Source organism: Pinus tabuliformis, chromosome Q (genome assembly GCF_031772625.1).
Source record: "Pinus tabuliformis cultivar Carrire ecotype Pingquan chromosome Q, CPIR1, whole genome shotgun sequence".
Classification (NCBI taxonomy): Eukaryota; Viridiplantae; Streptophyta; class Pinopsida; order Pinales; family Pinaceae; genus Pinus; species Pinus tabuliformis.
This window is the reverse complement of record NC_142296.1, coordinates 144,636,686-144,663,220: the sequence shown is the minus strand read 5'-3', so window position 1 is coordinate 144,663,220 and position 26,535 is coordinate 144,636,686. Positions and strand designations below refer to the sequence as shown.

Genomic DNA, 26,535 nt, shown 5'->3' with positions numbered 1-26,535 from the left:
CAGTGTGCTAATATGTTTTAATATTGATTTCGACTACATGGTCTATCTAATTGTCAACCAAGGCTAGTAAGCTTGTGAGGCACTCAGTGTTATATGCATAGGAGGCAGGTCCTCACACTTATTACAATGAACTACAATAAATGACAAGGGATTAAAGGTTTCATGAGAGGTTCCACCTATGAACCATGGAAAATTCTAGGTGCTAATATTCGAGAGTTGGCTAATTTTCCATGGTTTTTCCAACTAAACCATTCACTAATATCCATTTTTTCTAAAGATGATTCGCCAAAATTTTATAGCATAAAATACTTTTACCTTAAAAACTACCAAAATTGTATAAAGACTATATATAAAACTATTAGAAATTTGCATGCTTTTACAAAGATATCAACAAAGATTTTATAATTTGCAATTTGGGGACTAGTAAGATTCCCCAAGGTTTCTAAACTTTAAGACAATTTTTCATCCTTAAACTTTTTCGTGCTATTAACACAACTCCCTTAAGTGGCACTATAATCACCTAGCTTTTCTTTTGGTGGTCTCAGTATCTCTAAGTGTTAAATAGGAAGTTTATCAGTACTTAATTCTATAGTAGGCATCCTAACCCATGCATATAAGAAAAGCCACCAAATCCCTTGAATTAAAATTAAAGGAAATCATAAAATCGAAGAACACTTCACATATTGAAAATGAAAATTCACAATATCAAGAAAAACTATAGACACTTAAAATGGAAAATAAATTACAATTATAATTAGAAACAACAATATTAACCCTACTTGCAAATAAACAACAAATAATTATAAACATACCAAAGAATTTCTTATACCAATTTAAGAATCTAAGCACTTTTTATTAACTAAGATTATTAATTAATTTACACTATTCAACAAATTTTATGCCTTGCTTTTACTTCTCTACCCAAATACCTAATACCTATAATTATGGTCTCTCATTTTTTTTTTTTCTAGTTAAGACTAACCTAAGTACCCACAGGGGATTTGAACCGGTGACCTATCGCAAGGAGTGCCTTAACAGCGCACCCATTCACCATCAATCCAAAGCCCCGTGGGCATAATTATGGTCTCTCATTGATATTGCTAACTCAAAGCATTATTTTTTACATTTACAAATAGCTAGAAACTTAATTTTAGTGTAACTTTTGACATTTTACATGTGGTTGTCCTTTTCAAATACATTTTCAATTTTAATCCAAATTTTTATAATTATTTTCTTTTAATTGTAACCTATATCTTTAGAACCAATCTTGTTTAATATGAATATACGATTTAATGAATAAACCATTTATTATTATAATGCATCTATAAGGACAACTTATGAGAATACTAAATTTTTTCCCTGAATTTTAGAATAGCTTCTTTAACTTTAAACATAGTGGGAAAGATTTTTCAAAAATCAACGAAACCACATATACTATAATTATCTCATCTCTACAATCTCTAAGAGCCGATAGTAAAACCATGTCTTATCTATACAATCTTCGATAATGGATAATACAACAGATAAAAGATTCAGAAAGCCATTTCAACTTCGAGTTACAGTATTTGATTTTTTCTTGAAACCAAAAGTTCGACCAAACTTGATATATTATTTAGTCCACACAACAGGAGTGGTAGATATCAAATTAAAGATGAACCATACTATATATATATATATATATATATATATATCATGGATAAGATAAACAAAGTGCCATAGAATCACATCAAACTTACTTGTGAAACTCCATTACCCACAATCCATTGACACAACATATGGGCTTAACACCTCCTTCGAATCCTGCTGCATGCCCTGTTGGAATATAATTTCAACTGCAGCAACAGTTGAACAAAAATCGCAAACTATAACCCCATTGAAGTTCCCTGCTATGCGATCCATCACAGATCGCCATCGCGCCTTACCCTATGGCTTCCCTGATCGTGATGCAATGCGATCATGCGACGCGATCACAAATCGCGAATCTTAGCTAGTACGGGTTAAGCCCTCCGCAACGTTGCGATGCGACCTGAGCCATCACAGATTGCACTTTCACCTGCATATGATTTCAGCCGGTCATACGCTTTTGATCCAACGACCATTATTTGTTCTTACCTTGTTCACGCCACCGCTATAAGTGTCCTTTCACCATTTACTTATTTATGTTTGCAAAGGAGGAGGAAGATCATATCCAGCTCCTACACATTGAATGCTCAGCTACAACATTTAATAAACAGCATGGCTGAGAACAAGAAGAACGTGCCACGTGCTGTTGCAGTAAAAGATTATGGGTTTCTGAGAATAGAGCTGACCGCAAATAATTTATTAGTTATGAGCTTCCACACAACCAAATTAAGAAGCACAACAGAATGTCCGAAAAGATTAGATTTCGTTCATCATGAACAACAATTCTTTTTTATATATATTAGAAGGATGTTAGAAAGTTTAATATATAGAAAAAGATAGAATATGGAGTTTTTTTTTGTTATTTCCAGAACTGTAGTTCTGAAGAAGTTTGTAATTGTCATTTTTATGGTTAATAAAAACAGAGCCTTTTTCTCCATATTTTTTTTTGTCCAAACTTCTCTCATTTCTTTGTGTTGAGTTGAGGAACTTTGCTTCCTCTGTTTGTTTGAAATTATCAGAAATCTCGAACATGGTATCAGAGCTGGTCTAGGCACTCAGTGAGTAAAAAAAAACAGAGTGTTTTTTCACTGTAGGAGCTGTAAGAAGCTTATTGAGCAGATTTTCTCCAGCAGAGAAAGTTTTTTGCTTGTTTTTAATTATAAAGTCAGTATCTCTTCTTTACTTATACAAGTTAAGATGGCAGATGCTGGAACTGGTTTGACAAATTCCCAACTACCACAGTTTAATGGGAAAAATCACAGTTATTGGTCCATAACAATGAAAGCATTGTTTGCTTCTCAAGGAATATGGGAGCTGGTTGAAACTGGCTATGCTAAACCTGCAGATGCAATAGCATTGGCTGCTTTGAAAGTAGCAGAAAGAGACCAGTTGAAGAGCGATAGGAAGAAGGATTCCAAAGCCCTCTTTTTTCTCTTCCAATCAGTACATGAAAGTGTTTTTCCACGAATTGCAGCAGCAACAAAATCCAAGGAGGCATGTGATATTCTCAAAACTGCCTATCAAGGCATGGAGAAGGTGAGGACTGTAAAGTTGCAGATGTTGAGGAGAGACTTTGAAACACTCAGCATGGAGGAATCTGATACAATAGATTCATTCTTCACTCAGGTTATTGGGTTGATAACCCAGATAAGATCTCATGGTGAGATTCTTGAAGAAAGAAGGATTGTAGAAAAGATCTTGAGATGTTTACCCTCAAGGTTTGAAGCTGTTGTGGTAGCAGTAGAAGAAACAAAGGATCTCTCACAGTTCACAGTAGATGAACTGAGTGCTTCTCTTATGTCTCATGAACACAGACTGAGTAGAGGAATAGATTCGTCTTTTGAGCAAGCATTCAAGACTCAAATGTCTTTTGGCCAAGGAAAAGGTCGAGGCAGAGCAAATAACAGAGGCCGTGGAAGAAGCCAAAAAAAAGGCAGAAATAATCCTACAAGCACAAGCGGAAGGAGCTGCAATCAGAACCAAGATGAAAGTTCAAGCAAACAGCAAGCTCATGGACAAAGGTATGACAAATCCCAAGTCCAATGTCATTATTGTAAGAAATATGGGCACTACGCCAATGAATGTAAAAAAAAACAAAATGACATTAATAGTAGGCAGAATGCTAATTTTTAAAATGAAGAAGATAAGAATCCAAATATTGTGCTGTTAACATGTAACATTGCACAAGACAAACAATAAGATTTTTGGTTCTTAGACTCAGGTTGTAGTAATCACATGACTGGAAATATTTCAATGTTTGCCAATCTGGATGAAAATGTGAAATCTGAGGTAACAACAGGAACTGATAGTAAGATATCTGTCAAGGGTAAGGGTAGAGTCAGTATCCAAGCAAGAAATGGAGAACAGATGATTGTGCCAGAGGTATACTATGTACCTGGTCTGAAATGTAATCTTTTGAGCATTGGACAACTCATTAACAAAGGTTACAATGTGTTCTTCAAAGATTATATGTGTACAATCAGAGACATACCTCCAAGTAAGAAGATCATTGCACAGGTGCAGATGACCAGCAATAGAATGTTTCCTCTCAAAATCAGGGCAGATTTGAAGGAAGGAAGAGCTATTGCATCTCTAACACAAGAAGTCTTTCAGGAACAAGTGAAAGATGAGAATTGGTTGTGGCACTTGAGATTTGGACATCTCAATTTCGGAGGCTTGAATCTTTTGCACAGAAAGGGAATGGTAAAGGGATTGCCATTGATCGAGAAACCAGATAGCCTTTGTGAAGGCTGCATCTTGGGCAAGAAACACAAAGAAAGATTTCCAGCAGGAAAGAGTATAAGGGCAAAATAACCCTTGAAAATTGTTCAATCTGATGTGTGTGGACCGATGCAAATACCATCATTTGCCAGAAATAAATATGTTTTAACTTTCATTGATGATTACACCAGAAAGACATGGGTGTATATGCTGAAACAGAAGAGTGAAGTGTTTGAGAAATTCCTCCACTTCAAAACTCTTGTTGAGAAGCAGTGTGGGCATTATATCAAAGTGCTCAGAATAGATAGAGGAGGAGAGTACATCTCCAAAGACTTTCTGCATTTTTGCAGAGAGAATGGCATACAAAAGCAGTTCACCGCGAGGTATACACCTCAACAAAACGGTGTTGTCGAAAGGAAGAATAGGACCATTCTTGACATGGTCAGAAGTATGCTGAAGGCAAAACACTTGCCGCAATGAGTATTGGGCAGAAGCTGTCATTTGTGCAGTTTACATCTTGAATAGATGCCCAACTAAAGCTGTCATGAACAAAATACCAGAAGAAGCATGGAGTGGTCAAAAGCACACTGTCACTCACATGAGAGTATTCGGTTGTGTAGCATATGCACATGTATCGGATCAACTAAGGAAGAATCTTGATAGTAAGTGGGAGAAGTGTGTCTTTATTGGCTATTGTGATGAGTCAAAAGCATACAAACTCTATAATCCATCCACCAAGAAATTGATAGTAAGCAGAGATGTGCAATTCATTGAAGATGAAGCTTGGGATGGAATCTTAGAGAAGACAGTGAATGTGAAGACAATTGTGTCTCACAAAGAAGAAGAGGAAGGGACAACAACAAATAATCCTTCCTTGGTGGCTCCTCCTCCACCATAGCAAGTACAACAAACCACACCACAAGCTAGAATTCGAACAGCCTTGAGAAGTCAAGGAAGTGCTTCTCCAAGCACATCACAGGGATCAAAAATACCCTCAAGTTCGGATGGAACTCCAAGCACACCAAGAAGACCAAGGTTCAGAAATCTGAATGAGATCTATGAACAAGGAGAGGTAAGTAACAATACCGGTCTGAATTCATTATTCGCCTTGTATTGTCAAGTTGATGACCCAATTCATTTTGAAGATGCTGTAAATGAAGATAAATGGATTGAAGCAATGAATGAAGAAATTGGTGCAATTGATAAGAGTAAAACATGGGAGTTAGTGGACCTCCCTAAAGGCAAATATGCCACTGGAGTTAAGTGGGTCTATAAGACCAAAAGCAATGCTGAAGGCAAGATTGACAGGCACAAAGCAAGGCTTGTTGTGAAAGGCTACAAGCAGCAACAAGGCAAAGACTATGATGAAACCTTTACACCAGTAGCAAGGATGGAAACAATCAAAACAATGTTTTCTATTACAGCACAACACAAATGGAAGATTTATCAGATGGATGTTAAATCTGCATTCCTGAATGGAGTGTTAAAAGAAGAGATTTATGTTGAACAACCTCCAGGCTATGAAGTTGAAGGCCAAGAGCATAAAGTCTACAAACTAAAGAAGGCTCTTTATGGGCTGAAGCAAGCTCCAAGAGCATGGTACAGCAGAATAGATGCTTATCTGATTGAGAATGGGTTTGATAAGTGTGATGGTGAACCCACACTCTACATAAAGGAGAATGACGGTAAGATTCTTATTGTTGTTTTATATGTAGATGATTTGATTTTTACCAGCAATGATGCTTCTCTCATTGCTGATTTTAAAGCATTCATGAAAAGTTAATTTGAAATGACTGACTTGGGCTTCTTAAGATATTTTCTTGGAATTGAAGTAGACCAAAGTGAAAGTGGTGTTTTCATTTCTCAATAAAAATATGTAAAAGCAGTTTTGAAGAGATTTAAGATGCAGAACAGCAAGGCAGTTGGGACTCCAACTGTAATAGGGTTGAAATTGACCAAAGAAGACAACAGCAAGGATTTTGATCCAAAATTGTACAAGAGCATAGTTGGTAGCCTTATGTACTTGATTGTAACTAGGCCAGACATTATGCATGCTGTGAGTTTAATCTCCAGATTTATGGAAAGACCAAAAGAGACTCATTGGCAGGCAGCCAAGAGGATTCTAAGGTATGTGAATGGAACGAAGGGGTTTGGTATTTTATACTCCTCTTCTGAAAATTTCATGTTGACAGGTTACACTGACAGTGATTGGGCTGGAAGTGTTGATGATAGGAAAAGCACATCGGGATATGTGTTTCATATGGGATCAGGAGCCATATCATGGGCTTCCAAGAAGCAACCAGTTGTGTCTTTGTCAATAGCAGAGGCAGAGTATGTGGCAGCAACAGCTGCAGCATGCCAAGCAGTGTGGCAGAGAAGAGTTCTCAAAGATTTGTGTCATGAACAAGAAAAGGGCACAACCATTTACTATGACAATAGCTCGGCAATAACTTTGTATAAAAACTCTGTTTCTCATAAAAGGACAAAGCACATAGACACCAAATTTCACTTCATACGTGAATTGGTTAACAATGATGAAATTGTTTTGCAGCACTGCAGAACAGAGGATCAGTTAGCTGACATCTTGACAAAACCATTGGGAAGGAAAAGTTTTGATCATTTCAGGAAATGCCTAGGTATGTAGAGAAACCCAGCAATTGAAATTAAAGGGGAATGTTGGAATATAATTTCAACTGCAGCAACAGTTGAACAGAAATCGCAAACTATAACCCCATTGAAGTTCCCTGCGATGCGATCCATCACAGATCGCCATCGCGCCTTACCCTGTGGCTTCCCCGATCGTGATGCGATGCGATCATGCGACATGATCGCAGATCGCGAATCTTAGCCAGTGCGCGTTAAGCCCTCCGCAACGTTGCGATGCGACCTGAGCCATCACAGATCGCACTTTCACTTGCATATGATTTCAGCCGGTCATACGCTTTTGATCCAATAAACATTATTTGTTCTTACCTTGTTCACGCCATTTACTTATTTATGTTCCCAAAGGAGGAGGAAGATCAGATCCAACTCCTGCACATTGAATGCTCAGCTACAGCATTTAATAAACAGCATGGCCGAGAACAAGAAGAATGCACCACGTGTTGGTGCAGTAAAATATTATGGGTTTCTTACAATAGAGCTGGCCGCAGAGCATTTATTAGTTATGAGCTTCCACGCAACCGACTTAAGAAGCACAACAGAATGTCTGAAATGATTAGATTTCATTCATCATGAACAACAGTTCTTTTTTATATATATTAGAAGAATGTTAGAGAGTTTAATATATAGAAAAAGACAGAATATGGAGTTTTTTGGTCATTTCCAGAACTGTAGTTCTGAAGAATTTTGTAATTGTCATTTTTATGGTTAATAAAAACAGAGCCTTTTTCTCCATATTTTTTTTTGTCCAAACTTCTCTCATTTCTTTGTGTTGAGTTGAGGAACTTTGCTTCCTCTGTTTGTTCGAAATTATCAGAAATCTCCAACATGCCCCAACTCTTGAAATTCTTGCTCAGTCCGCTCCTTGCCCCCCGGACTGTATGCCAAAATCATCAAATCTAAATGAGATGCCTGTCGAGCATAAGGAGATGTCTCTGCAGCCCCTGGGAGAATGATGTTCACCACAATCACCATCCCTTTCTCTGGCAATGCCTTGTGACAATTCTTCAAAAGCTTTACGGAATTATCGTCACTCCAGTCATGCAGAATCCATTGAAAAAAATTCGATAGATATAATCAGGTGATCCATGTCCATTGATTCAATATAAAACTACCCAACAGTAGAAAGTCATTGTCATACCTTCATAAAAATTGTTTGGCCACTTAGTACGCTATCAAACATGTTTCCAGATACATGCCTCACAGCCTATGTTACCAGAAACGGGAAACGAGAAACGAAACGAGAAATGAGAATGATACGAGAAACAGAGTTTGCAGGTTTCTTGTATAAGAAACGAGGAGAGAGAAAAAACAAGATTAAATGTTAACAATATAAAACACTACATTAATCATAGAAATCTAGTGTTTCCACATGTGAAGTTTTAAAGAAACATTTATAAAGAGTGATTTAATTTTAATCATAAAAATCTAATGTTTCCACATGTGAAGTTCGAAAGAAACATTTAAAAAGAGTGATTTACTTTTAAGAAAGATGACATAATTTGCCAAATCCAAAACTTTAGCCAATCATTAATTCCAAAAAAAATAGCAAACATTTATGAGAATAAAATATTTGAAATATAAATAATTAAATGTATCTCTAAAGCCACTTCTAGCAATTCATATGCAAAAGAAAAATAAACTTAATAATCTAGATTGTCAAGTTCATTTTCTAGAATGGTTGTTCAACTTGACCCAATTCCAAAATCATTATTATGGTCACTAGACTTCTTGGTACTATCAAGCATGTCTTCAACATTGTATTGTGGCACCTCAAGTGGAAGCTCATCATCTCCATCATCTTGTGAACCACCATAATCCCACATTCTAGTGGGTCCAGTTTTATACTCTAATTGCTGTCGAGACAACAAGCGTAGATTTAAGTGTACAAACACCAAATCTTGTGCCTTTTTTGTACCTAGGCGATTCCTTTTTGATGAATGTATAAGGCATATTCACTCCAATTTCTTTCACATGCAGATGAACTAGTAACCTGTAAAACAAAATTAACATTATGTCAGCAATAGACATTTGAAATCTTAAAAGGAAAATAATAAAAAATGAAGATTAGACTTAATTTCTTAAACAATAAATCAATACATTAAAGGTATTCAGTATTGATCATACCTGTGAAAGCAAACGGATAGCCAAACTATGAAACAAGGGAGTCCCTGTACCATATTGCACCCAAAAGTCTATGGGTCCAAGTTGTTCTCTATTGTATGCACAATCTTCATTTACAAAGTGGTCTTCTGATCTCAAGTACTTTCCCAACTCAAGTTGTAAAGTAGTGCGATCCTGGCGATCGTAACACCTACTTATAAAAGTGTTCCATTTTTGCATCACTTCCACATATGTAGACGGTTTCTTGTGAAACCATTTAGGATTGAGTAAAAATGAAATTGAATGAAGAGGGCTATGAAGCATTTTCCACCTTGTCAAACTAAGTTACCACACTTCATTTCTAGTGTCTTTGTCAATCCTAGAATTTTCATCTTCCATTATATCATGAAGCTTCTATCTCATTTGATCCATACTCTCAAAAACATCCCATAATCATGGTTGATCGTTATCAAATATGCGAAGGGTGGAAACAATAGGTGTGATCAAGGTGACAACATCCTCCACTCTCCTCCAAAAATCCTCTGAAGAAATGCCAATAATAATGTCCTCAACTTTTGGGCCATCTCCAATACGAGAACCCTTCCATCTCTGCCAATCCATTGATACCACCATCTCTCTCAAACATTGATGCATTTTAATAAGACGTTGAAGCATGATGAATGCAGATGCAAATCTAGTCTCAGCGAATCGAAGAAGTTGAAGATTTGCATATTTCCTATAAATTGCTATGGATGCTGCATGATTAATAATAAAATTTTGTAGCGTCTTTTCTTCATTTATAGTTTTCCCAACCCATGCAATGTTATCAATATCTTTCAGGAGAAAATTCATGTAGTGCATAGAACAAGGAGTCCAAAAAATTGTTGGATATTCATCCTCAATCAATCCCCCAGCAAGGACATTATTTGAGGCACTATCTGTAATAATTTGGACCACATTTTCTCTTCCTACCTCCTCTATTGCCTCTTTGAAGAGACCCGTTAGGTATGAACCATCTTTTGTTTTTCCTGTGGTATCATGGGATTTTAAGAACATAACTCCTTTTGGACAAGATACCAAAATATTGATAAGGGGATGATGGTTGACATCTGTCCAACCATCTGAGACAATGGAGACCCCAAATTCTTTCCAACTATCTTTAATGTCATGAAGTCGAGCTTCAACCCGTGCCCTCTCTTCAGATAACACTGTTGTCCTCATCTTTTCATAACTAGGAGGTTTGTAACCTTTAGGGGCAGTGTTAACTAGATCTCTCACCATCTCCTTCCAATAAGGAGATCTACAAACATTGAAAGCTATGCCATTTGCAAAAAAAAATCGCCCAATGGATGCATCGAGATTTCCCCTCCCTTTCACATCCCATAAATTTTCAAGATGGGAAACTGGAACTTGATGTTGAGAATAAGAGTGTTGACCACCAACTACTAATCCACCAGGATTGTTGTTTGTTTGAATTGAACATTCAACAATATGTCTCAATTTTTCAAGTTCATTAAATTGTTTATGTAGAGATTCTTTCTCTGTTTTAAGTACATTCGTACATATAAATGTTTGTCCTTTCTTCCCCATTCCAAGTAAATGCCATCGAGCTCTTGCTACACTCCCTTTTTTTTGTGTTTTACAATAAGGGAAAAACCAAGACTTTGAACCACTTGATCTACTTGCTCCTCCACTATAATATTTAGTGCATTTCACGGCCGCCCATAACCTTGCTTCAAATGCCTTTTTTGCTTCTTGATATTCTTTGCTTTCGACTTTTTTTGATACTCCTGCGGAGGAAGTCTGTTGGGAAAGGGGTGGTCTACTTTGTGAAGATGATGAACTTTCTTCCATTGTAATGAAAAATGAGTGCAATAAAGAATAGATAATTCTCTTCCACAACCAATTCTAATCCGCACGATTTATATTTGAAAACTAATTAAAAAATAAAAAGAAAAATAAAACTAATACATAATTAGAAAATACAATTAACAAAGATTTTGAAGAAATAAATTTATTCACTTGCATAGTTTAATGGATTGCATGAGAGAATATACTGATAGAGCAATCATAATTTCATTTGATGTAAAATTAAATTCAAAACTATTGAATTTCATTACTATACTTAAATTTTACAATGGGATATGTAGTAAGTGTAATTATATTAATTATTTTAACTTCAATATTAAAGAAAAACATAAAATTCTATTAGTGGTACAAAAAATATATATTTAGTGCCTATTATTCAATTATTGTTCACTTCAATGTTTTTTCTATTATTGCTATTTGACCTTTATGGGTGGAAAAAGTAGTCCCTACAAAATTTTAACACAAATTTGAAACATAAACATTAATTAAGTAATTAACAATTGTGAAGGCTAAATTTATGTGCATTTGATACTATCCAAATGAGTTAAACTAAACTAATTTTGTGAAAACTAAGAAATCTATAACTATGCAAACAACCAAAACTAAAGAAGTTGTAAATGATAAATATGTAAGTACTTAAAAAAAATAAACTAAAACAACTGTGAACACTTAAATTTTTACATCACTTGAGTGATTGTACTAGAAATAAGTGATAAATTCTTGTACTAGAAGCATTTGAGTGTAATAACAATAAAAAAGTATAACATTGCTTGACAGAATATGGTACAAAGAAAATCAGATAAATTTATCTTAAATTGATGGAACTAAAAGAAAATGGCCCTTACATGTCGAACATGTTTTTGCACTATTTACGAGATTATTATTTATTAAGTTATAAAAGGAAAGAAATTATTTGTTACAAGAGATTATTATTTATGAAGTTATAAAAGGAAAGAAATTATATTGTCACAAATGACCTGGTCAAACATCAAGAATATAACTAGAGAGCACCTAAGGCTATGCAAAACATTACATTCATTTATATTATTTTCTTGGGACTATATGGCTGGAATTGTTTTGAGGAAATACATGAGGAGACTGCATCAACTTTTGATTTTCCGGTTCAAATTGGATGGAAATATTTCAAATATTTGGGAGTGAAAATTTATTTAAGTATTCATTTCAAGGAAGTTTGGGAGGCGATAATACAAAAATTGAAAAAGGAAATAGGAAGTTGGGGTTCCTTTTGGTTGAACTTAGTAGGAAAAATAATATTAATTAAGTCTATCTTATCTGCTTTGTCGAGTTATATGTGCTCTGGGCTTGTAGCTCCGAAGAGTATCAAAAAACAAGTTAGTATCATGATCAGAAAATTCTTATGGTAGGGGGAAAAATAATGACGAGAAGTTTAATTTAATTAATTGGAACATAGTTTGAGTCCCTGTATTATTTTCATTTATACTAATTAAATATTACCTTTTTAAATTCTCATTAAATAATACCTTTTTAAATTCTAATTAAATATAACCTTTTACAAGGTGAACGCTCATGTTGGAAATTTTGTCATGTATAACTTATAATTTTCACTACTTGTTTTTTATATCTTTACACAATCTAGTGACTTAATATCATGTCTTTACACAATCTAGTGACTTAATATCTTTTACATTAAAGAATAAAATCAATTAACTTTTTTTCTACTTTTAATTCCTTTTGACAAATATATTTATGCATTGCAATCAAATAGAGTTGCATTCATGGAGAACTTTTACTTAATAGTTAAAAAGTGATTTGGAAAAAAAATTCCTAAATCAGAGAAATTATTAAAGTAATGTAGCGTAAAACTAAAACTAATATACTTAAAACTAATAAATTATTAAAATAATGTAAATTTCTCAAACTATCATAAAACTAATATACTTAAAACTAATAAATTATTAAAATAATGTAAATTTCTCAAACCATGGTAAAACTAATATACTTAATAAAGAAAGGGTGGTTATTTCAACCCTGCATATCATCAACTAAATATAAGCAAAGTGAATCTGATCTTCATGATTACCTAAAGTATTATTTAAAGTTATATTGTTTGACCGTTAAAAAATAAATATTGTATCTAAATATAAAAGGTAGAAATGGGTGGGATAAATATTGTATTTAAATATAAAAGGTAGAAATAGGTGGGTCATCCTTATTTGGATGGTAAATATTTTAAAGTCTTCCAAAATATTCCCAGATAAGTAATAGCGGGTGGAGCTGTTGTATAACAAATTGCAATTAATCTCTACCAGATTCGTCATTCAAGAGACACTGGTCTCGCACCCGCCATAACCGCAAATTGCAATTAATCTCTATCTCTCGCGAAACATTATTTGGAAGCATAATTAATAATTGTTTACTCACAATTAATCTCTACCTCTATTATTTGATGATTCCTCCAATTCTCAGATTATTTTGAAAGAATTGCATGGTTCTAATAGATTATCAAAATATCATAATGCAATCAATATTTCCAAAGAAAACTTTGATATTGTCATAGAAAATATTTCTCCTATTGATATTAAAGATGACAGAGCTGAAAAATATAAAAGGAAAAGAATAGAGGAGAAACTTCAATTTTAAAGTGCTCGGGAAACTTTGTATAACCAAGTATGATCATATAAATGATGGCCCTTACTTTGGTAAATTTCAATCAATCGACTGTCCAAATACCAATCTTGACTGTAAACATAAAAATGATATATTGGTAATTTGGTAATAGTTTATTATTGGAATGCATGGGTTTCTACACAAAATGTCGTAAGAAAAACAAAGTGGTTAGACTTATCACTTAGAATTACATGGGCATTGGGGATTCCAAGGTAATCTACAAATCTAGTGGTCCAGATTGAAAAATCCTAATAAGCTAAAACTTTTGGAATCTAAAAAACCTATGGTTGAACTGAGTAAAGTAGTCCTTCATGATTTCTATGGTGAATTGGCTGTAGACGATAAAAATTACTCATATTTGTTTATGAACCAAACATTGTGTGATTTAAATACATTGAAATTTTGAATGAATTATTTTGGACTATGCAAGCCCTGTTATATAAAGGCTCTCAGCAGGGGCATTTTGTCTCTGTTTGAAAATAGATGTTACGGTTATGGTTTACCTACTACAGTTTATTCTGTCAAGAAATCTCACCCTCATTTAATATATGAACATATTTCATGGTATGACATTCTTTAAATTCAAAAAAAAAAATCAAAACCACAGCTAAAATAAGAACACCGATATTTTTTAAATTCAACAAAAATTCGAAACCACAGGCTAAAATAAGAACACCATTTACAGCCAAGCCCACAATAAGCATGTTAGTGTTCTACACAACCGTGCAAACTATATTCAATGTTAGCAACAAAAATCCATTATCAATGCAGGAAGAGAGCAATCGAAATGACAATTTGTTGCATCTTAAAGATCAATTGCTAGCCTAGGTTCATTGAAATAATATGAAAACATACCAGTGAATTGGGAATTCTCACAAATCCAGAATGCTATGGACTCTGTTCGATGCGCTCCTCTCTGATTAAACTGTTCTTGACCGGTGTCTCTTGAATGACGAATCTACGCTCCTCTCAGCTTAAATCGTGCTCACACCTCGCTTTACGGGCAGGCACTATGCTCCTCTCAGCTTAAATCGTGCTCACACAGCCGCTGACTCACAGAACTCAAGTTGGAAACCACTATTTTTGAAATGGACCAACTCGGCAACTTTTTTTTTTTAAATGGGATTTAACAGCAATTGAGGAAAAACGAAAACGGAACCAAAACGTTGCAAGGAAAACGGATAAACGTTTTTGCATAAAACGTTGTGGGAAACGATTAGTTTCGCCAAAAACCAGTTTCCTATCAATAAAAACGAGAATGCCTGTATAAAATGTGGTTTTCCATCCCATATGGTTTCTGTAGCTGTTTTTCGCAGAAACGCTGCCAATCGTAACGTTTCTGGTAACATAGCTCACAGCTGAACAAACAGAAATTCACCAGATTTAGTCACCTGCACCCAAAGAAAACAAACTGATTTAATGGTTGAAGTTGGGGAGTGGGATGTACCTAGATAGTGAGGAGCATCGGCCAACACATGGGGCATGTCGAAGTTGATTCCCATGATGTGGGGATACCTAGTGACTATGAGATTGAGAGTCAACCCAATTCCTCCTCCCACATCCACCAACTCCTGAACCTCTTTAAAACCCTCGTAAGTATCCAGAATCTTGTTCATCAACATGGTAGAATGCACAGACATAGCCTCGTTGACGACACTATTTATCCTTTGGTCCATGGCTATGTGCTCAAAGAAATTCGTTCTATGGGCTTTGGTGTATGGCTGAGATCCTTCAAGCAAAGCGTCCTTGAGATAATGCCACGTCTTCATAAACACAATGTCTTGATTAATCAATACTTGTGGCACCAGAGAGACTCCGTCGTTGTTCTTGATAAGATATTTGCATAGAGGAGTGAGGCCATACATCCTCTCCTATGTTACTAGAAACGTTACGATTGGCAGCGTTTTTGCGAAAAACAGCTCCAGAAACCATACGGGACGGGAAACCACGTTTTATACGGGCGTTCTCGTTTTTATTGACAGGAAACTGATTTTTGGCGAAACTAATCGTTTCCCACAATGTTTTATGCAAAAACATTTATCTGTTTTGCCTGCAACATTTTGGTTCCATCTCCATTTTTCCTCAATTGTTGTTAAATCCCATTTAAAAAACAAAAGTTGTTGAGTTGGTCCATTTCAAAAATAGCGGTTTCCAACTTGAGTTCTGTGAGTCAGCGGCTGTGTGAGCATGATTTACGCTGAGAGGAGTGTAGTGCCTGCCCGTAAAGCGAGGTGTGAGCACGATTTAAGCTGAGAGGAGCGTAGATTCGTCATTCAAGAGACACTGGTCAAGAACAATTTAATCAGAGAGGAGCGCATCGAATAGAGTCCATAGCATTCTGTATTTGTGAGAATTTCCAATTCACTGGTATGTTTTCATATTATTTCGATGAACCTAGGCTAGCAATTGATCTTTAAGATGCAACAAATTGTCATTTCGATTGCTCTCTTCCTGCATTGATAATGGATTTTTGTTGCTAACATTGAATATAGTTTGCACGGTTGTGTGGAACACTAACATGCTTATTGTGGGCTTGGCTGTAAACGGTGTCCTTATTTTAGCCTGTGGTTTCGAATTTTTGTTGAAATTTTTGTTGAATTTAAAAAATATCGGTGTTCTTATTTTAGTTGTGGTTTTGATTTTTTTTTTGAATTTAAAGAATGTCATACCATGAAATATGTTCATATATTAAATGAGGGCGAGATTTCTTGAAAGAATAAACTATAGTAGGTAAACCGTAACCGTAACATCTATTTTCAAACAGAGACAAAATGCCCCTGCTGAGAGCCTTTATATAACAGGTCTTGCATAGTACAAAATAATTCATTCAAAATTTCAATGTATTTAAATCACACAATCTTTGGTTCATAAACAAATATGAGTAATTTTTATCGTCTACAGCCAATTCACCATAGAATTCATGAAGGACTGCTTTAGTCAGTTCAACCATAGGTTTTTTAGATTCCAAAAGTTTTAGCTTATCAGGATTTTTCAATCTGGACCACTAGATTTGTAGATTACCTTGGAATCCCCAATGCCCATGTAATTCTAAGTGATAAGTCTAACCACTTTGTTTTTCTTACGGCCTTTTGTGTAGAAACCTGTGCATTCTAATAATAAACTATTACCAAATTACCAATATATCCTTTTTATGTTTACACTCAAGATTGGTAATTAGACAGTCGATTGATTGAAATTTACCAAAGTAAGGGCCATCATTTATATGATCATACTTGGCTATACAAAGTTTCCCAAGCACTTTAAAATTGCGGTTTCTCCTCTATTCTTTTCCTTTTATATTTTTCAGCTCTGTCATCTTTAATATCAACAGGAGAAATATTTTCTATGACAATATCAAATTTTTCTTTGGAAATATTGATTGAATTATGATATTCTGATAATCTATTAGAACCATGCAATTCTTTCAAAATAATCTGAGAATTGGAGGAATAATCAAATAATAGAGGTAGAGATTAATTGTGAGTAAACAATTATTAATTATGCTTCCAAATAATGTTTCGCGAGAGGTAGAGATTAATTGCAATTTGCGGTTATGGCGGGTGCGAGACCGGTATCTCTTGAATGACGAATCTGGTAGAGATTAATTGCAATTTGTTATACAGCAGCTCCACCCGCTATTACTTATCTGGGAATATTTTGGAAGACTTTAAAATATTTACCATTCAAATAAGGATGACCCACCTATTTCTACCTTTTATATTTAAATACAATATTTATCCCACCCATTTCTACCTTTTATATTTAGATACAATATTTATTTTCTAACGGTCAAACAATTTAACTTTAAATAATACTTTAGGTAATCATGAATATCATATTCACTTTGCTTATATTTAGTTGATGATATGCAAGGTTGAAATAACCCCCCTTTCTTTGTTAAGTATATTAGTTTTACCATGGTTTGAGAAATTTACATTATTTTAATAATTTATTAGTTTTAAGTATATTAGTTTTATGATAGTTTGAGAAATTTACATTATTTTAATAATTTATTAGTTTTAATTATATTAGTTTTAGTTTTACGCTACATTACTTTAATAATTTCTCTGATTTAGGAATTTTTTTTCCAAATCACTTTTTAACTATTAAGTAAAAGTTCTCCATGAATGCAACTCTATTTGATTGCAATGCATAAATATATTTGTTAAAAGGAATTAAAAGTAGAAAAAGAGTTAATTGATTTTATTCTTTAATGTAAAAGATATTAAGCCACTAGATTGTGTAAAGACATGATATTAAGTCACTAGATTGTGTAAAGATATAAAAAACAAGTAGTGAAAATTGTAAGTTATACATGACAAAATTTCCAACATGAGCGTTCACCATGTAAAAGGTTATATTTAATTAGAATTTGAAAAGGTAATATTTAATTAGAATTTAAAAAGGTAATATTTAATTAGTATAAATGAAAATAATACAGGGACTCAAACTATGTTCCAATTAAATAAATTAAACTTCTCATCATTATTTTACCCCCTACCATAAGAATTTTCTGATCATGATACTAATTTGTTTTTTGATACTCTTCGGAGCTACAAGCCCAGAGCACATATAACTCGACAAAGCAGATAAGACAGACTTAATTAATATTATTTTTCCTACTAAGTTCAACCAAAAGGAACCCCAACTTCCTATTTTACTTTTCAATTTTTGTATTATCACGTCCCAAACTTCCTTGAAATGAATACTTAAATAAATTTTCACTCCCAAATATTTGAAATATTTCCATCCAATTTGAATCGGAAAATCAAAATTTGATGCAGTATCTTGAGGTATTTCCTCAAAACAATTCCAGCCATATAGTCCCAAGAAAATGATATAAATGAATGTAATGTTTTGCATAGCCTTAGGTGCTCTCTAGTTATATTCTTGATGTTTGACTAGGTCATTTGTGACAATATAATTTCTTTCCTTTTATAACTTCATAAATAATAATCTCTTGTAACAAATAATTTCTTTCCTTTTATAACTTAATAAATAGTAATCTCATAAATAGTGTAAACACATGTTCAACATGTAAGGGCCATTTTCTTTTAGTTCCATCAATTTAAGATAAATTTATCTGATTTTCTTTGTACCATATTCTGTCAAGCAATGTTATACTTTTTTATTGTTATTACACTCAAATGCTTCTAGTACAAGCATTTATAACTTATTTCTAGTACAAGCACTTTAAAGTGATGTAAAAATTTAAGTTTTCACAATTGTTTTAGTTTTTTTTTTTTTAAGTACTTACATATTTATCATTTACAATTTCTTTAGTTTTAGTTGTTTGCATAGTTATAAATTTCTTAGTTTACACAAAATTAGTTTAGTTTAACTCATTTGGATAGTATCAAATGCACATAAATTTAGCCTTCACAATTGTTAATTACTTAATTAATGTTTATGTTTCAAATTTGTGTTAAAATTTTGTAGGGACTACTTTTTCCACCCATAAAGGTCAAATAGCAACAATAATAGAAAAAACATTGAAGTGAACAATAATTGAATAATAGGCACTAAATATATTTTTTTTGTACCACTAATAGAATTTTATGTTTTTCTTTAATATTGAAGTTAAAATAATTAATAGAATTACACTTACTACATATCACATTGTAAAATTTAAGTATAGTAATGAAATTCAATAGTTTTGAATTTAATTTTACATCAAATGAAATTATGATTGCTCTATCAGTATATTCTCTCATGCAATACATTAAACTGTGCAAGTGAATAAATTTATTTCTTCAAACTCTTTGTTAATTGTATTTTCTAATTATGTATTAGTTTTATTTTTCTTTTTATTTTTTAATTAGTTTTCAAATATAAATCGTGAAAATTAGAATTGGTTGTGGAAGAGAATTATCTATTCTTTATTCCACTCATTTGTCATTACAATGTAAGAAAGTTCATCAGCTTCACAAAGTAGACCACCCCTTTCCCAACAGACTTCTTTCACGGGAGTATCAAAAAAAGTCGAAAGCAAAGAATATCAAGAAGCAAAAAAGGAATTTGAAGCAAGGTTATGAGTGGCCGTGAAATGCACTAAATCTTATAGTGGAGGAGCAAGTGGATCAAGTGGTTCAAAGTCTTGGTTTTGCCCTTATTGTAAAACACAAAAAACATGGAGTGTAGCAAGAGTTCGATGGCATTTACTTGGAATGGGGAAGAAAGCACAAACAGTTATATGTACGAATGTACCTAAAACAGAGAAAGCATCTCTAGATAAACAATTTAATGAACTTGAAAAATTGAGACATATTGTTCAAGGTTCAATTCAAACAAACAACAATCCTAGTGGATTAGTAGTTGGTGGTCAACACTCTTATTCTCAACATCAAGTTCCAGTTTCCCATCTTGAAAATTTATGGGATGTGAAAGGGAGGGGAAATCTCGATGCATCCATTGGGGGATTTTTTTTCGCAAACGACATAACTTTCAATGTTTCTAGATCTCCTTATTGGAAGGAAATGGTGAGGTATTTAGTTAACACTGCCCCTAAAGGTTACATGCCTCCTAGTTATGAAAAGATGAGTACGACAGTGTTATCTGAAGAGAGGGCTCAGGTTGAAGCTCGACTTCATGACATTAAAGATAGTTGGAAAGAATTTGGGGTCTCCATTGTCTCAGATGGTTGGACAGATGTCAACCATCATACCCTTATCAATATTCTAGTATCTTGTCCGAAAGGAGTTATGTTCTTAAAATCCCATGATACCACAGGAAAAGCCAAAGATGGTTCATACCTAATGGGTCTCTTCAAAGAGGCAATATTGGAGGTTGGAAGAGAAAATGTGGTCCAAATTATTACAGATAGTGCCTCAAATAATGTCCTTTGCTGGGGGATTGATTGAGGATGAATATCCAACAATTTTTTGGACTCCTTGTTCTGTGCACTGCATGAATTTGCTCCTGAAAGATATTAATAACATTGCATGGGTTGGGAAAACTATAAATTAAGCAAAGATGCTACAAAATTTTATTATTAATCATGCATCATCCATAGCAATTTATAGGAAATATGCAAATCTTCAACTTCGTCAATGCGCTGAGACTAGATTTGCATCTACATTCATCATGCTTCAACATCTTATTAAAATGCATCAATCCTTGAGAGAGATGGTGGTATCAATGGATTGGTAGAGATGGAAGGGTTCTCATATTGGAGATGGCCCAAAAGTTGAGGACATTATTATTGGCATTTCTTCAGAGGATTTTTGGAGAAGAGTGGAGGATGTTGTCACCTTGATCATACCTATTGTTTCCACCCTTCACATATTTGATAGTGATTAACCATGCTTAGGGGATGTTTTTGAGAGTATGGATCAAATGAGAGAGAAACTTCATGATATAATGGAAGATGAAAATTCTAGGATTGACAAAGACATTAGAAATGAAGTGTGGGAACTTAGTTTGACAAGGTGGAAAATGCTTCATAGCCCTCTTTATTCAATTTCATTTTTACTTAATCCTAAATGGTTTCACAAGAAACCATCTACAGATGTGGAAGTGATGCAAAATTGGAACACTTTTATAAGTAGGTGTTACGATCATCAGGATCACACTACTTTACGACTTGAGTTGGGAAGGTACTTGAGATCAGAAGACCACTTTGCAAATGAAGATTGTGCATACAATAGAGAACAATTTGGACCCATAGACTTTTGGATGCAATATGGTATAGGGACTCCCTTGCTTCATAGTTTGGCTATCCGTTTGCTTTCACAAGTATGATCAATACTGAATACCTTTAATGTATTGATTTATTGTTTAAGAAATTAAGTCTAATCTTCACTTTTTATTATTTTCCTTTTAAGATTTCAAATGTTTATTGCTGACATAATGTTAATTTTGTTTTACAGGTTACTTGTTCATCTGTATGTGAAAGAAACTGGAGTGAATATGCCTTTATACATTCATCAAAAATGAATCGCTTAGGTACAAAAAAGGCACAAGATTTGGTGTTTGTACACTCAAATCTATGCTGCTTGTCTCGACAACAATTAGAGTATAAAACTGGACCCATTAGAATGTGGGATTATGGTGGTTCACAACATGATAGAGATGATGAGCTTCCACTTGAGGTGACACAAGACAATGCTGAAGACATGCTTGATAGTACCAAGAAGTCTAGTGACCATAATAATGATTTTGGAATTGGGTCAAGTTGAACAACCATTCTAGAAAATGAACTTGACAATCTAGATTATAAAGTTTATTTGTCTTTTGCATATGAATTGCTAGAAGTGGCTTTAGAGATACATTTAATTATTTATATTTCAAATATTTATTCTCATAAATGTTTGCTTTTTTTTGGAATTAATGATTGGCTAAAGTTTTGGGTTTGGCAAATTATGACATCTTTCTTAAAAGTAAATCACTCTTTTTAAATGTTTCTTTCCAACTTCACATGTGGAAACATTAGATTTTTATGATTAAAATTAAATCACTCTTTATAAATGTTTCTTTAAAACTTCATGTGGAAACATTAAATTTTTATGATTAATGTTGTGTTTTATATTGTTAACATTTAATCTTGTTTTTTCTCTCCTCGTTTCTTATACAAGAAACCTGCAAACTCTGTTTCTCTTATCGTTCTCGTTTCTAGTTCAGTTTCCGTTTCCCGTTTCTGGTAACATAGATCCTCTCAGCCTTCCCGCTGTCGTCGATGGTCACGGAGGAGCTCAGAGCCGAATGGCTGGCCAGCACTCTCGGGATCCGATCTAGACTAATGGCAGCGTGATCCGGGTTCGTCGTCGGAATGAGGGAAACGATTTTTCTGGGCGACAGTTGGACGCCATTGCCTGCATTCGCTATAATTTGGAGGATATCTAATTCAACGGCTGCGTTCATAACCATGGGTAGACAGGAGAAATTTCCAAGCTCCATACCCAGAAGCCATTCATCTTCATTCACAATCTTCGCATTCATCTCTGAGTTTGCAGCCGTTGTTGATTCTATTCCTCAAATGGGTGAAAGGAGGACACTTGAAATGGTGTTACCCAGGCTTTGTCGCCATCGTTTACTTTGGAGGAAGCCACCCACCTCCAACTGGCAACCCTTATCCTGATTGCAGATTCTCATCACTTATTTACGTGCCTGTTTCGGCCCACTCCCCACATCATCCTCCTCGTTGAATTTAAATGGGTGAAAGGAGGACACTTGAAATGGTATTACCCAGGCTTTGTCGCCATCGTTAACTTTGGAGGAAGCCACCCACCTCCAACGGGCAACCCTTACGCTGATGGCAGATTCTCATAGCTTTGGGGGAAGCCACCCACCTCCAACTCCAAAGTTTTCCGACCATAAGCAATTCTGATGAAAAGTGGTCCCAAACAGGCACGTATGGAAGTGATGAGAATCTGCAATCAGCATAAGGGTTGCCGTTCAAATCACCCAACTAATATATAATTTTATAAGTATATTTTATTTTGAATGAATGAATGCACTGTGCTGAGTGGTTCGGCATTTTCCACCTGACTCATTTAGAGAGCCTCTTAATTTTATGTCACATTCTATTTCTCGATTTTAATAGATCTAGATTCTAGAATTTAATCTACATTCTAGAATTTCTTCCCATTGAGATGTTACATAATGACGTGAGTTAGTGAAAATAATGAATAATGGTGTGAGTTAGTGAAAGTAATGGTTCACGGTCTAGATTTTTGTTCCAGATAATCTTTCAAGAAGGTGACCTTAAACTCCTTTGCACTATAATAAACCACATTTGTTGGTGGATGCCACTCGTTACCATGGGAACATTTTACCTGAGCAGGGGAAAACAAATAACAACCCATTCTAATTTCTCTTTTACATCTACTCACGAGGATTAACATAAAAACACTAACAATAGAGTTCTTACATTTCATGCCCTAATTACTCCATAATCTAAACAATGGATGCAATAGCACTCGTTGCTTTGAAATTGCGGATTATAAGAAAAAGAAAGACGACGCTTCTGGCTTTGAAATTGGGGATTATAAGAAAAAGAAAGACAGCACTCGTTGCTTTGAAATCGGGGATAAATAGGAAAAGAAAAAATAGACAAATATAGAAGTGCATGAGCCTCCCTCATTAATAGTGTAAACAATCTTGTACCCTGCCGGTATGTCCTACAAACCGAAACGAACTATTATTTTCACTCATTTCATAATAGAATATTTATGTAAGATGAGACCTGCAGTGATTTATTCATAAAGTGACCCGGAAGAGGTACTGCTAGTGCTATGTAATCAAAGTGACAAATGTTAACGTTAAATTTGGAGTTTCAAGGAAGCTTCTGCAGTGCTCTGCCTAAGAAAGTCACAGGAATAAATCCTGCTAGACGACCAAGCATTCTTTGACGTGATGAATCCTTTAATAGATTTATCAAATTACATGACTGCTCACATCAATCTGGGTACTTAATGATGCATTATAGCTTAAAACTACGGGTGATTTGATAAAATGGTCATTAATTGATGAGATAACCCATAGTTAACGAATTCAAATTTAAATTTATACCATAAGAAAATTGACTCTCGCAAAAAAAATTGAGAATATATATTTTACAAATACTTAAACATATTATTAATTTATTTTTTTTAATTTAAATGAATCATCAATATATTCAAAATTTTAAAGAAAATCCATTAAATCTTTTCCTTTAAAAGAATATTTTTGTTCTCCTGTCTAAGATGTTATAATACCGTTAATAAAATACCATTTTAAATCTTTTATTCAGTACTCAAGTTTTTGTTTTTAATACTCTTCTATTCACATATGCGAACTTTCCTTTACCATTTGTAACTACATTTCTCCATTTTTTAATATGTAAATTTACTTATTATTCATAAACGCCAACTTCTCTTTACGATTTGCAATTGTAGTTTACCATCTTACAAGTTTTTAATAATAGGGAAATTATTTTTTTAATACTATTTTATTGAGAAGTGCAAAAATACCTTTACCATATGGGAGTTACCCTTTAAATATGGATGTTATCAAGCTTTTCTATTTTTATCTAATATAAAATTATAAATTTTTTGGTGTTATTTACCTAATTAGAATTTGTTAAACAAATTTTCATAATTAAGGTGATATATGTTTTTTATTGGAATTAGATACTTTAATTATTTTTGTAATTAATTTTTTTGATCGGATGATCTAAATTGAAAGATGCCAGTATATTTTAGTTTGATCTAAATTAGAATTTGTTAAACAAATTTTCATAATTAAGGTGGTATATGTTTTTTATTGGAATTAGCTATTTAATTATTTTTGTAATTAATTTTTTTGATGGGATGATCTAAATTGAAAGATGCGAGTATATTTTAGTTTGATCTAAATTGAAAGATACCAGTATATTTTAGTTATTGACAATCTGATGGCCCAGCCCTGGTGACGTGGTCACAGCCACGTGACTCACCTCAGTCCCACGTGGTCACACTTGGGCGCGGACAAATATCTGCCCCCAATACCGAGGCGCATTTACAAACCTATCTGCCGGTTAAAAGGTTTGGTCACCGGTTCTCTCCGTCGAAAAGGCTTCCCGCCTTTGTTAAACCCTTAAGGGTTATTCTCGGCTCATTTACACTCTATCTCCCTACTGTTACCAGCTCCGCGTTGTTATGGCTCTGCTCTCTGTGTGCTAACACACCATAACCCTCACTCTGTCACTGTTTGTGGCCTCTCGGCTCAGCTACACTCTGTCTCCCTACTGTTACCTGCTCTGCGTTGTTGTGGCACTGCTCTCGGCGCACTAACCCACCATATCCCTCACTCTGTCACTGATTGTGGCCTTGTTCGAGATGCGAGTCCTTCACTGTAGCTGCTGTCTTCAATGGTCTGGTTCGGAAGCCCGTGGTAAGGGTTTATATTTTCATGAATTTGGCGAAGTAATCCTTTTAGTTTCCGATTTCTGAGCTCCGGTTCTGTGCAGGTGTTCACAACCACAAGGCTATCTTTCCTCCGAACGCGTCCAGGCCTCGAGGTAAACTCTCGTGCTATGTTTTATCATCCTCTGTCACCTGTTGTCGATGCTTACAGGATTTTTGTGCCTTTCAGCTTGTGGTATCGGTTTATGGCTCGGCAGCCTCCGTCGACCCTTGGGTAAGTCCACTATTCTCTTACTCTCGCATCTCACTGTCTTTACTTATCTCCTTCTGACATTTATTCTGGTTATGGAAATGCCTTAACTCATACGGTGGTTGTGTGCAGGTTGGTTGGGAGCTCTGCTCGCGAGGGTTTCAAATTCACAGTCTTCAACTTTCTCCAATCTCTGGTACCCTTGTGACCGGGTAGGGTCTACTCTTATTCCCGCGTTTCTTTAGGTTATGCAATATGGAATTGCCGTAGGTTTCTGTTGGTTAGGTTTTGTAGGGTAGCCGTGCCCCTTTGCTGGCATTTACATCCTCAGGTTTTCGTTCCTCTGTGTCAATGTATGACCTCCATGCAACAAGGTCTTAGACTTGTGCTATTACGGCGGTGCCGGTTTTGATATGTGACTCTGTTGTTATTTATTGAACTGTGGTTTACGAAAACTTATGAAATGTTGTATTAATGAAATCAATGGTTCTGGAACTATTACCTCTTTTAATAGTCGCTGTGTTTGATTTGCAAATGACCGTGTGACTCTTTGCGTTTGCCTGCGGGTTCTGGCCGCAACTTGACTTGACACGATGTCTGTGTCTTTACTTTATCCTCGTATTGTTTGTATGCATGTGCTGTTTGGCCGCCTTACGCTTCTTTGCTGTGTGATAGTCCTGACAATGTAACTTATGGTTTCGGCTTGATGCCTGTAACGCTTCAATATTTCTAGTTACAGCATGTGAATTTCATTCTATCTTAATTCGTTTTCAAAATAACAAATGTTTGTAATACTCAGAGGTATAATACGGAAAAGTAATGAACAGTAGTTTATAT

The 26,535-nt window shown here is 34.5% G+C and overlaps 2 protein-coding genes across 2 annotated transcripts; one reads left to right on the top strand and one right to left on the bottom strand.

Moving 5' to 3' along the window:
- Positions 1–1,473: 1,473 nt before the first annotated feature.
- LOC149218662 (caffeic acid 3-O-methyltransferase 1-like) lies at positions 1,474–22,592 on the bottom strand. Its single transcript, XM_089382435.1, has 7 exons — positions 22,270–22,592; positions 15,074–15,494; positions 14,983–14,984; positions 8,149–8,212; positions 7,838–8,060; positions 7,792–7,799; positions 1,474–1,803 (listed from the first exon to the last, which is right to left on the bottom strand). The coding sequence occupies exons 1-7, from the start codon at positions 22,561–22,563 to the stop codon at positions 1,733–1,735; spliced, it is 1,083 nt and encodes a 360-aa protein (XP_089238561.1). The 5' UTR covers positions 22,564–22,592; the 3' UTR covers positions 1,474–1,732.
- Positions 22,593–25,000: 2,408 nt separating this feature from the next.
- Positions 25,001–26,225, top strand: LOC149218661 (uncharacterized). Its single transcript, XM_089382434.1, has 3 exons — positions 25,001–25,476; positions 25,553–25,722; positions 25,831–26,225. The coding sequence occupies exons 1-3, from the start codon at positions 25,422–25,424 to the stop codon at positions 25,912–25,914; spliced, it is 309 nt and encodes a 102-aa protein (XP_089238560.1). The 5' UTR covers positions 25,001–25,421; the 3' UTR covers positions 25,915–26,225.
- Positions 26,226–26,535: the final 310 nt, after the last annotated feature.

What these genes read in the sequence shown, in the direction of transcription:
- LOC149218662 (XM_089382435.1), bottom strand. Translation starts at nt 22,563, where the DNA reads ATGAATGCGAAGATTGTGAATGAAGATGAATGGCTTCTGGGTATGGAG. An exon ending in GGAAGGCTGAGAGGATCTAT is followed by an intron (nt 15,495 to 22,269) that starts GTTACCAGAAAC and finishes GTAACATAGGAG; the next exon opens with AGGATGTATGGCCTCACTCC. An exon ending in TGGCCAAACAATTTTTATGA is followed by an intron (nt 8,061 to 8,148) that starts AGGTATGACAAT and finishes CGAATTTTTTTC; the next exon opens with AATGGATTCTGCATGACTGG.
- LOC149218661 (XM_089382434.1), top strand. Translation starts at nt 25,422, where the DNA reads ATGCGAGTCCTTCACTGTAGCTGCTGTCTTCAATGGTCTGGTTCGGAA. An exon ending in GTCTGGTTCGGAAGCCCGTG is followed by an intron (nt 25,477 to 25,552) that starts GTAAGGGTTTAT and finishes GGTTCTGTGCAG; the next exon opens with GTGTTCACAACCACAAGGCT. An exon ending in CAGCCTCCGTCGACCCTTGG is followed by an intron (nt 25,723 to 25,830) that starts GTAAGTCCACTA and finishes GGTTGTGTGCAG; the next exon opens with GTTGGTTGGGAGCTCTGCTC.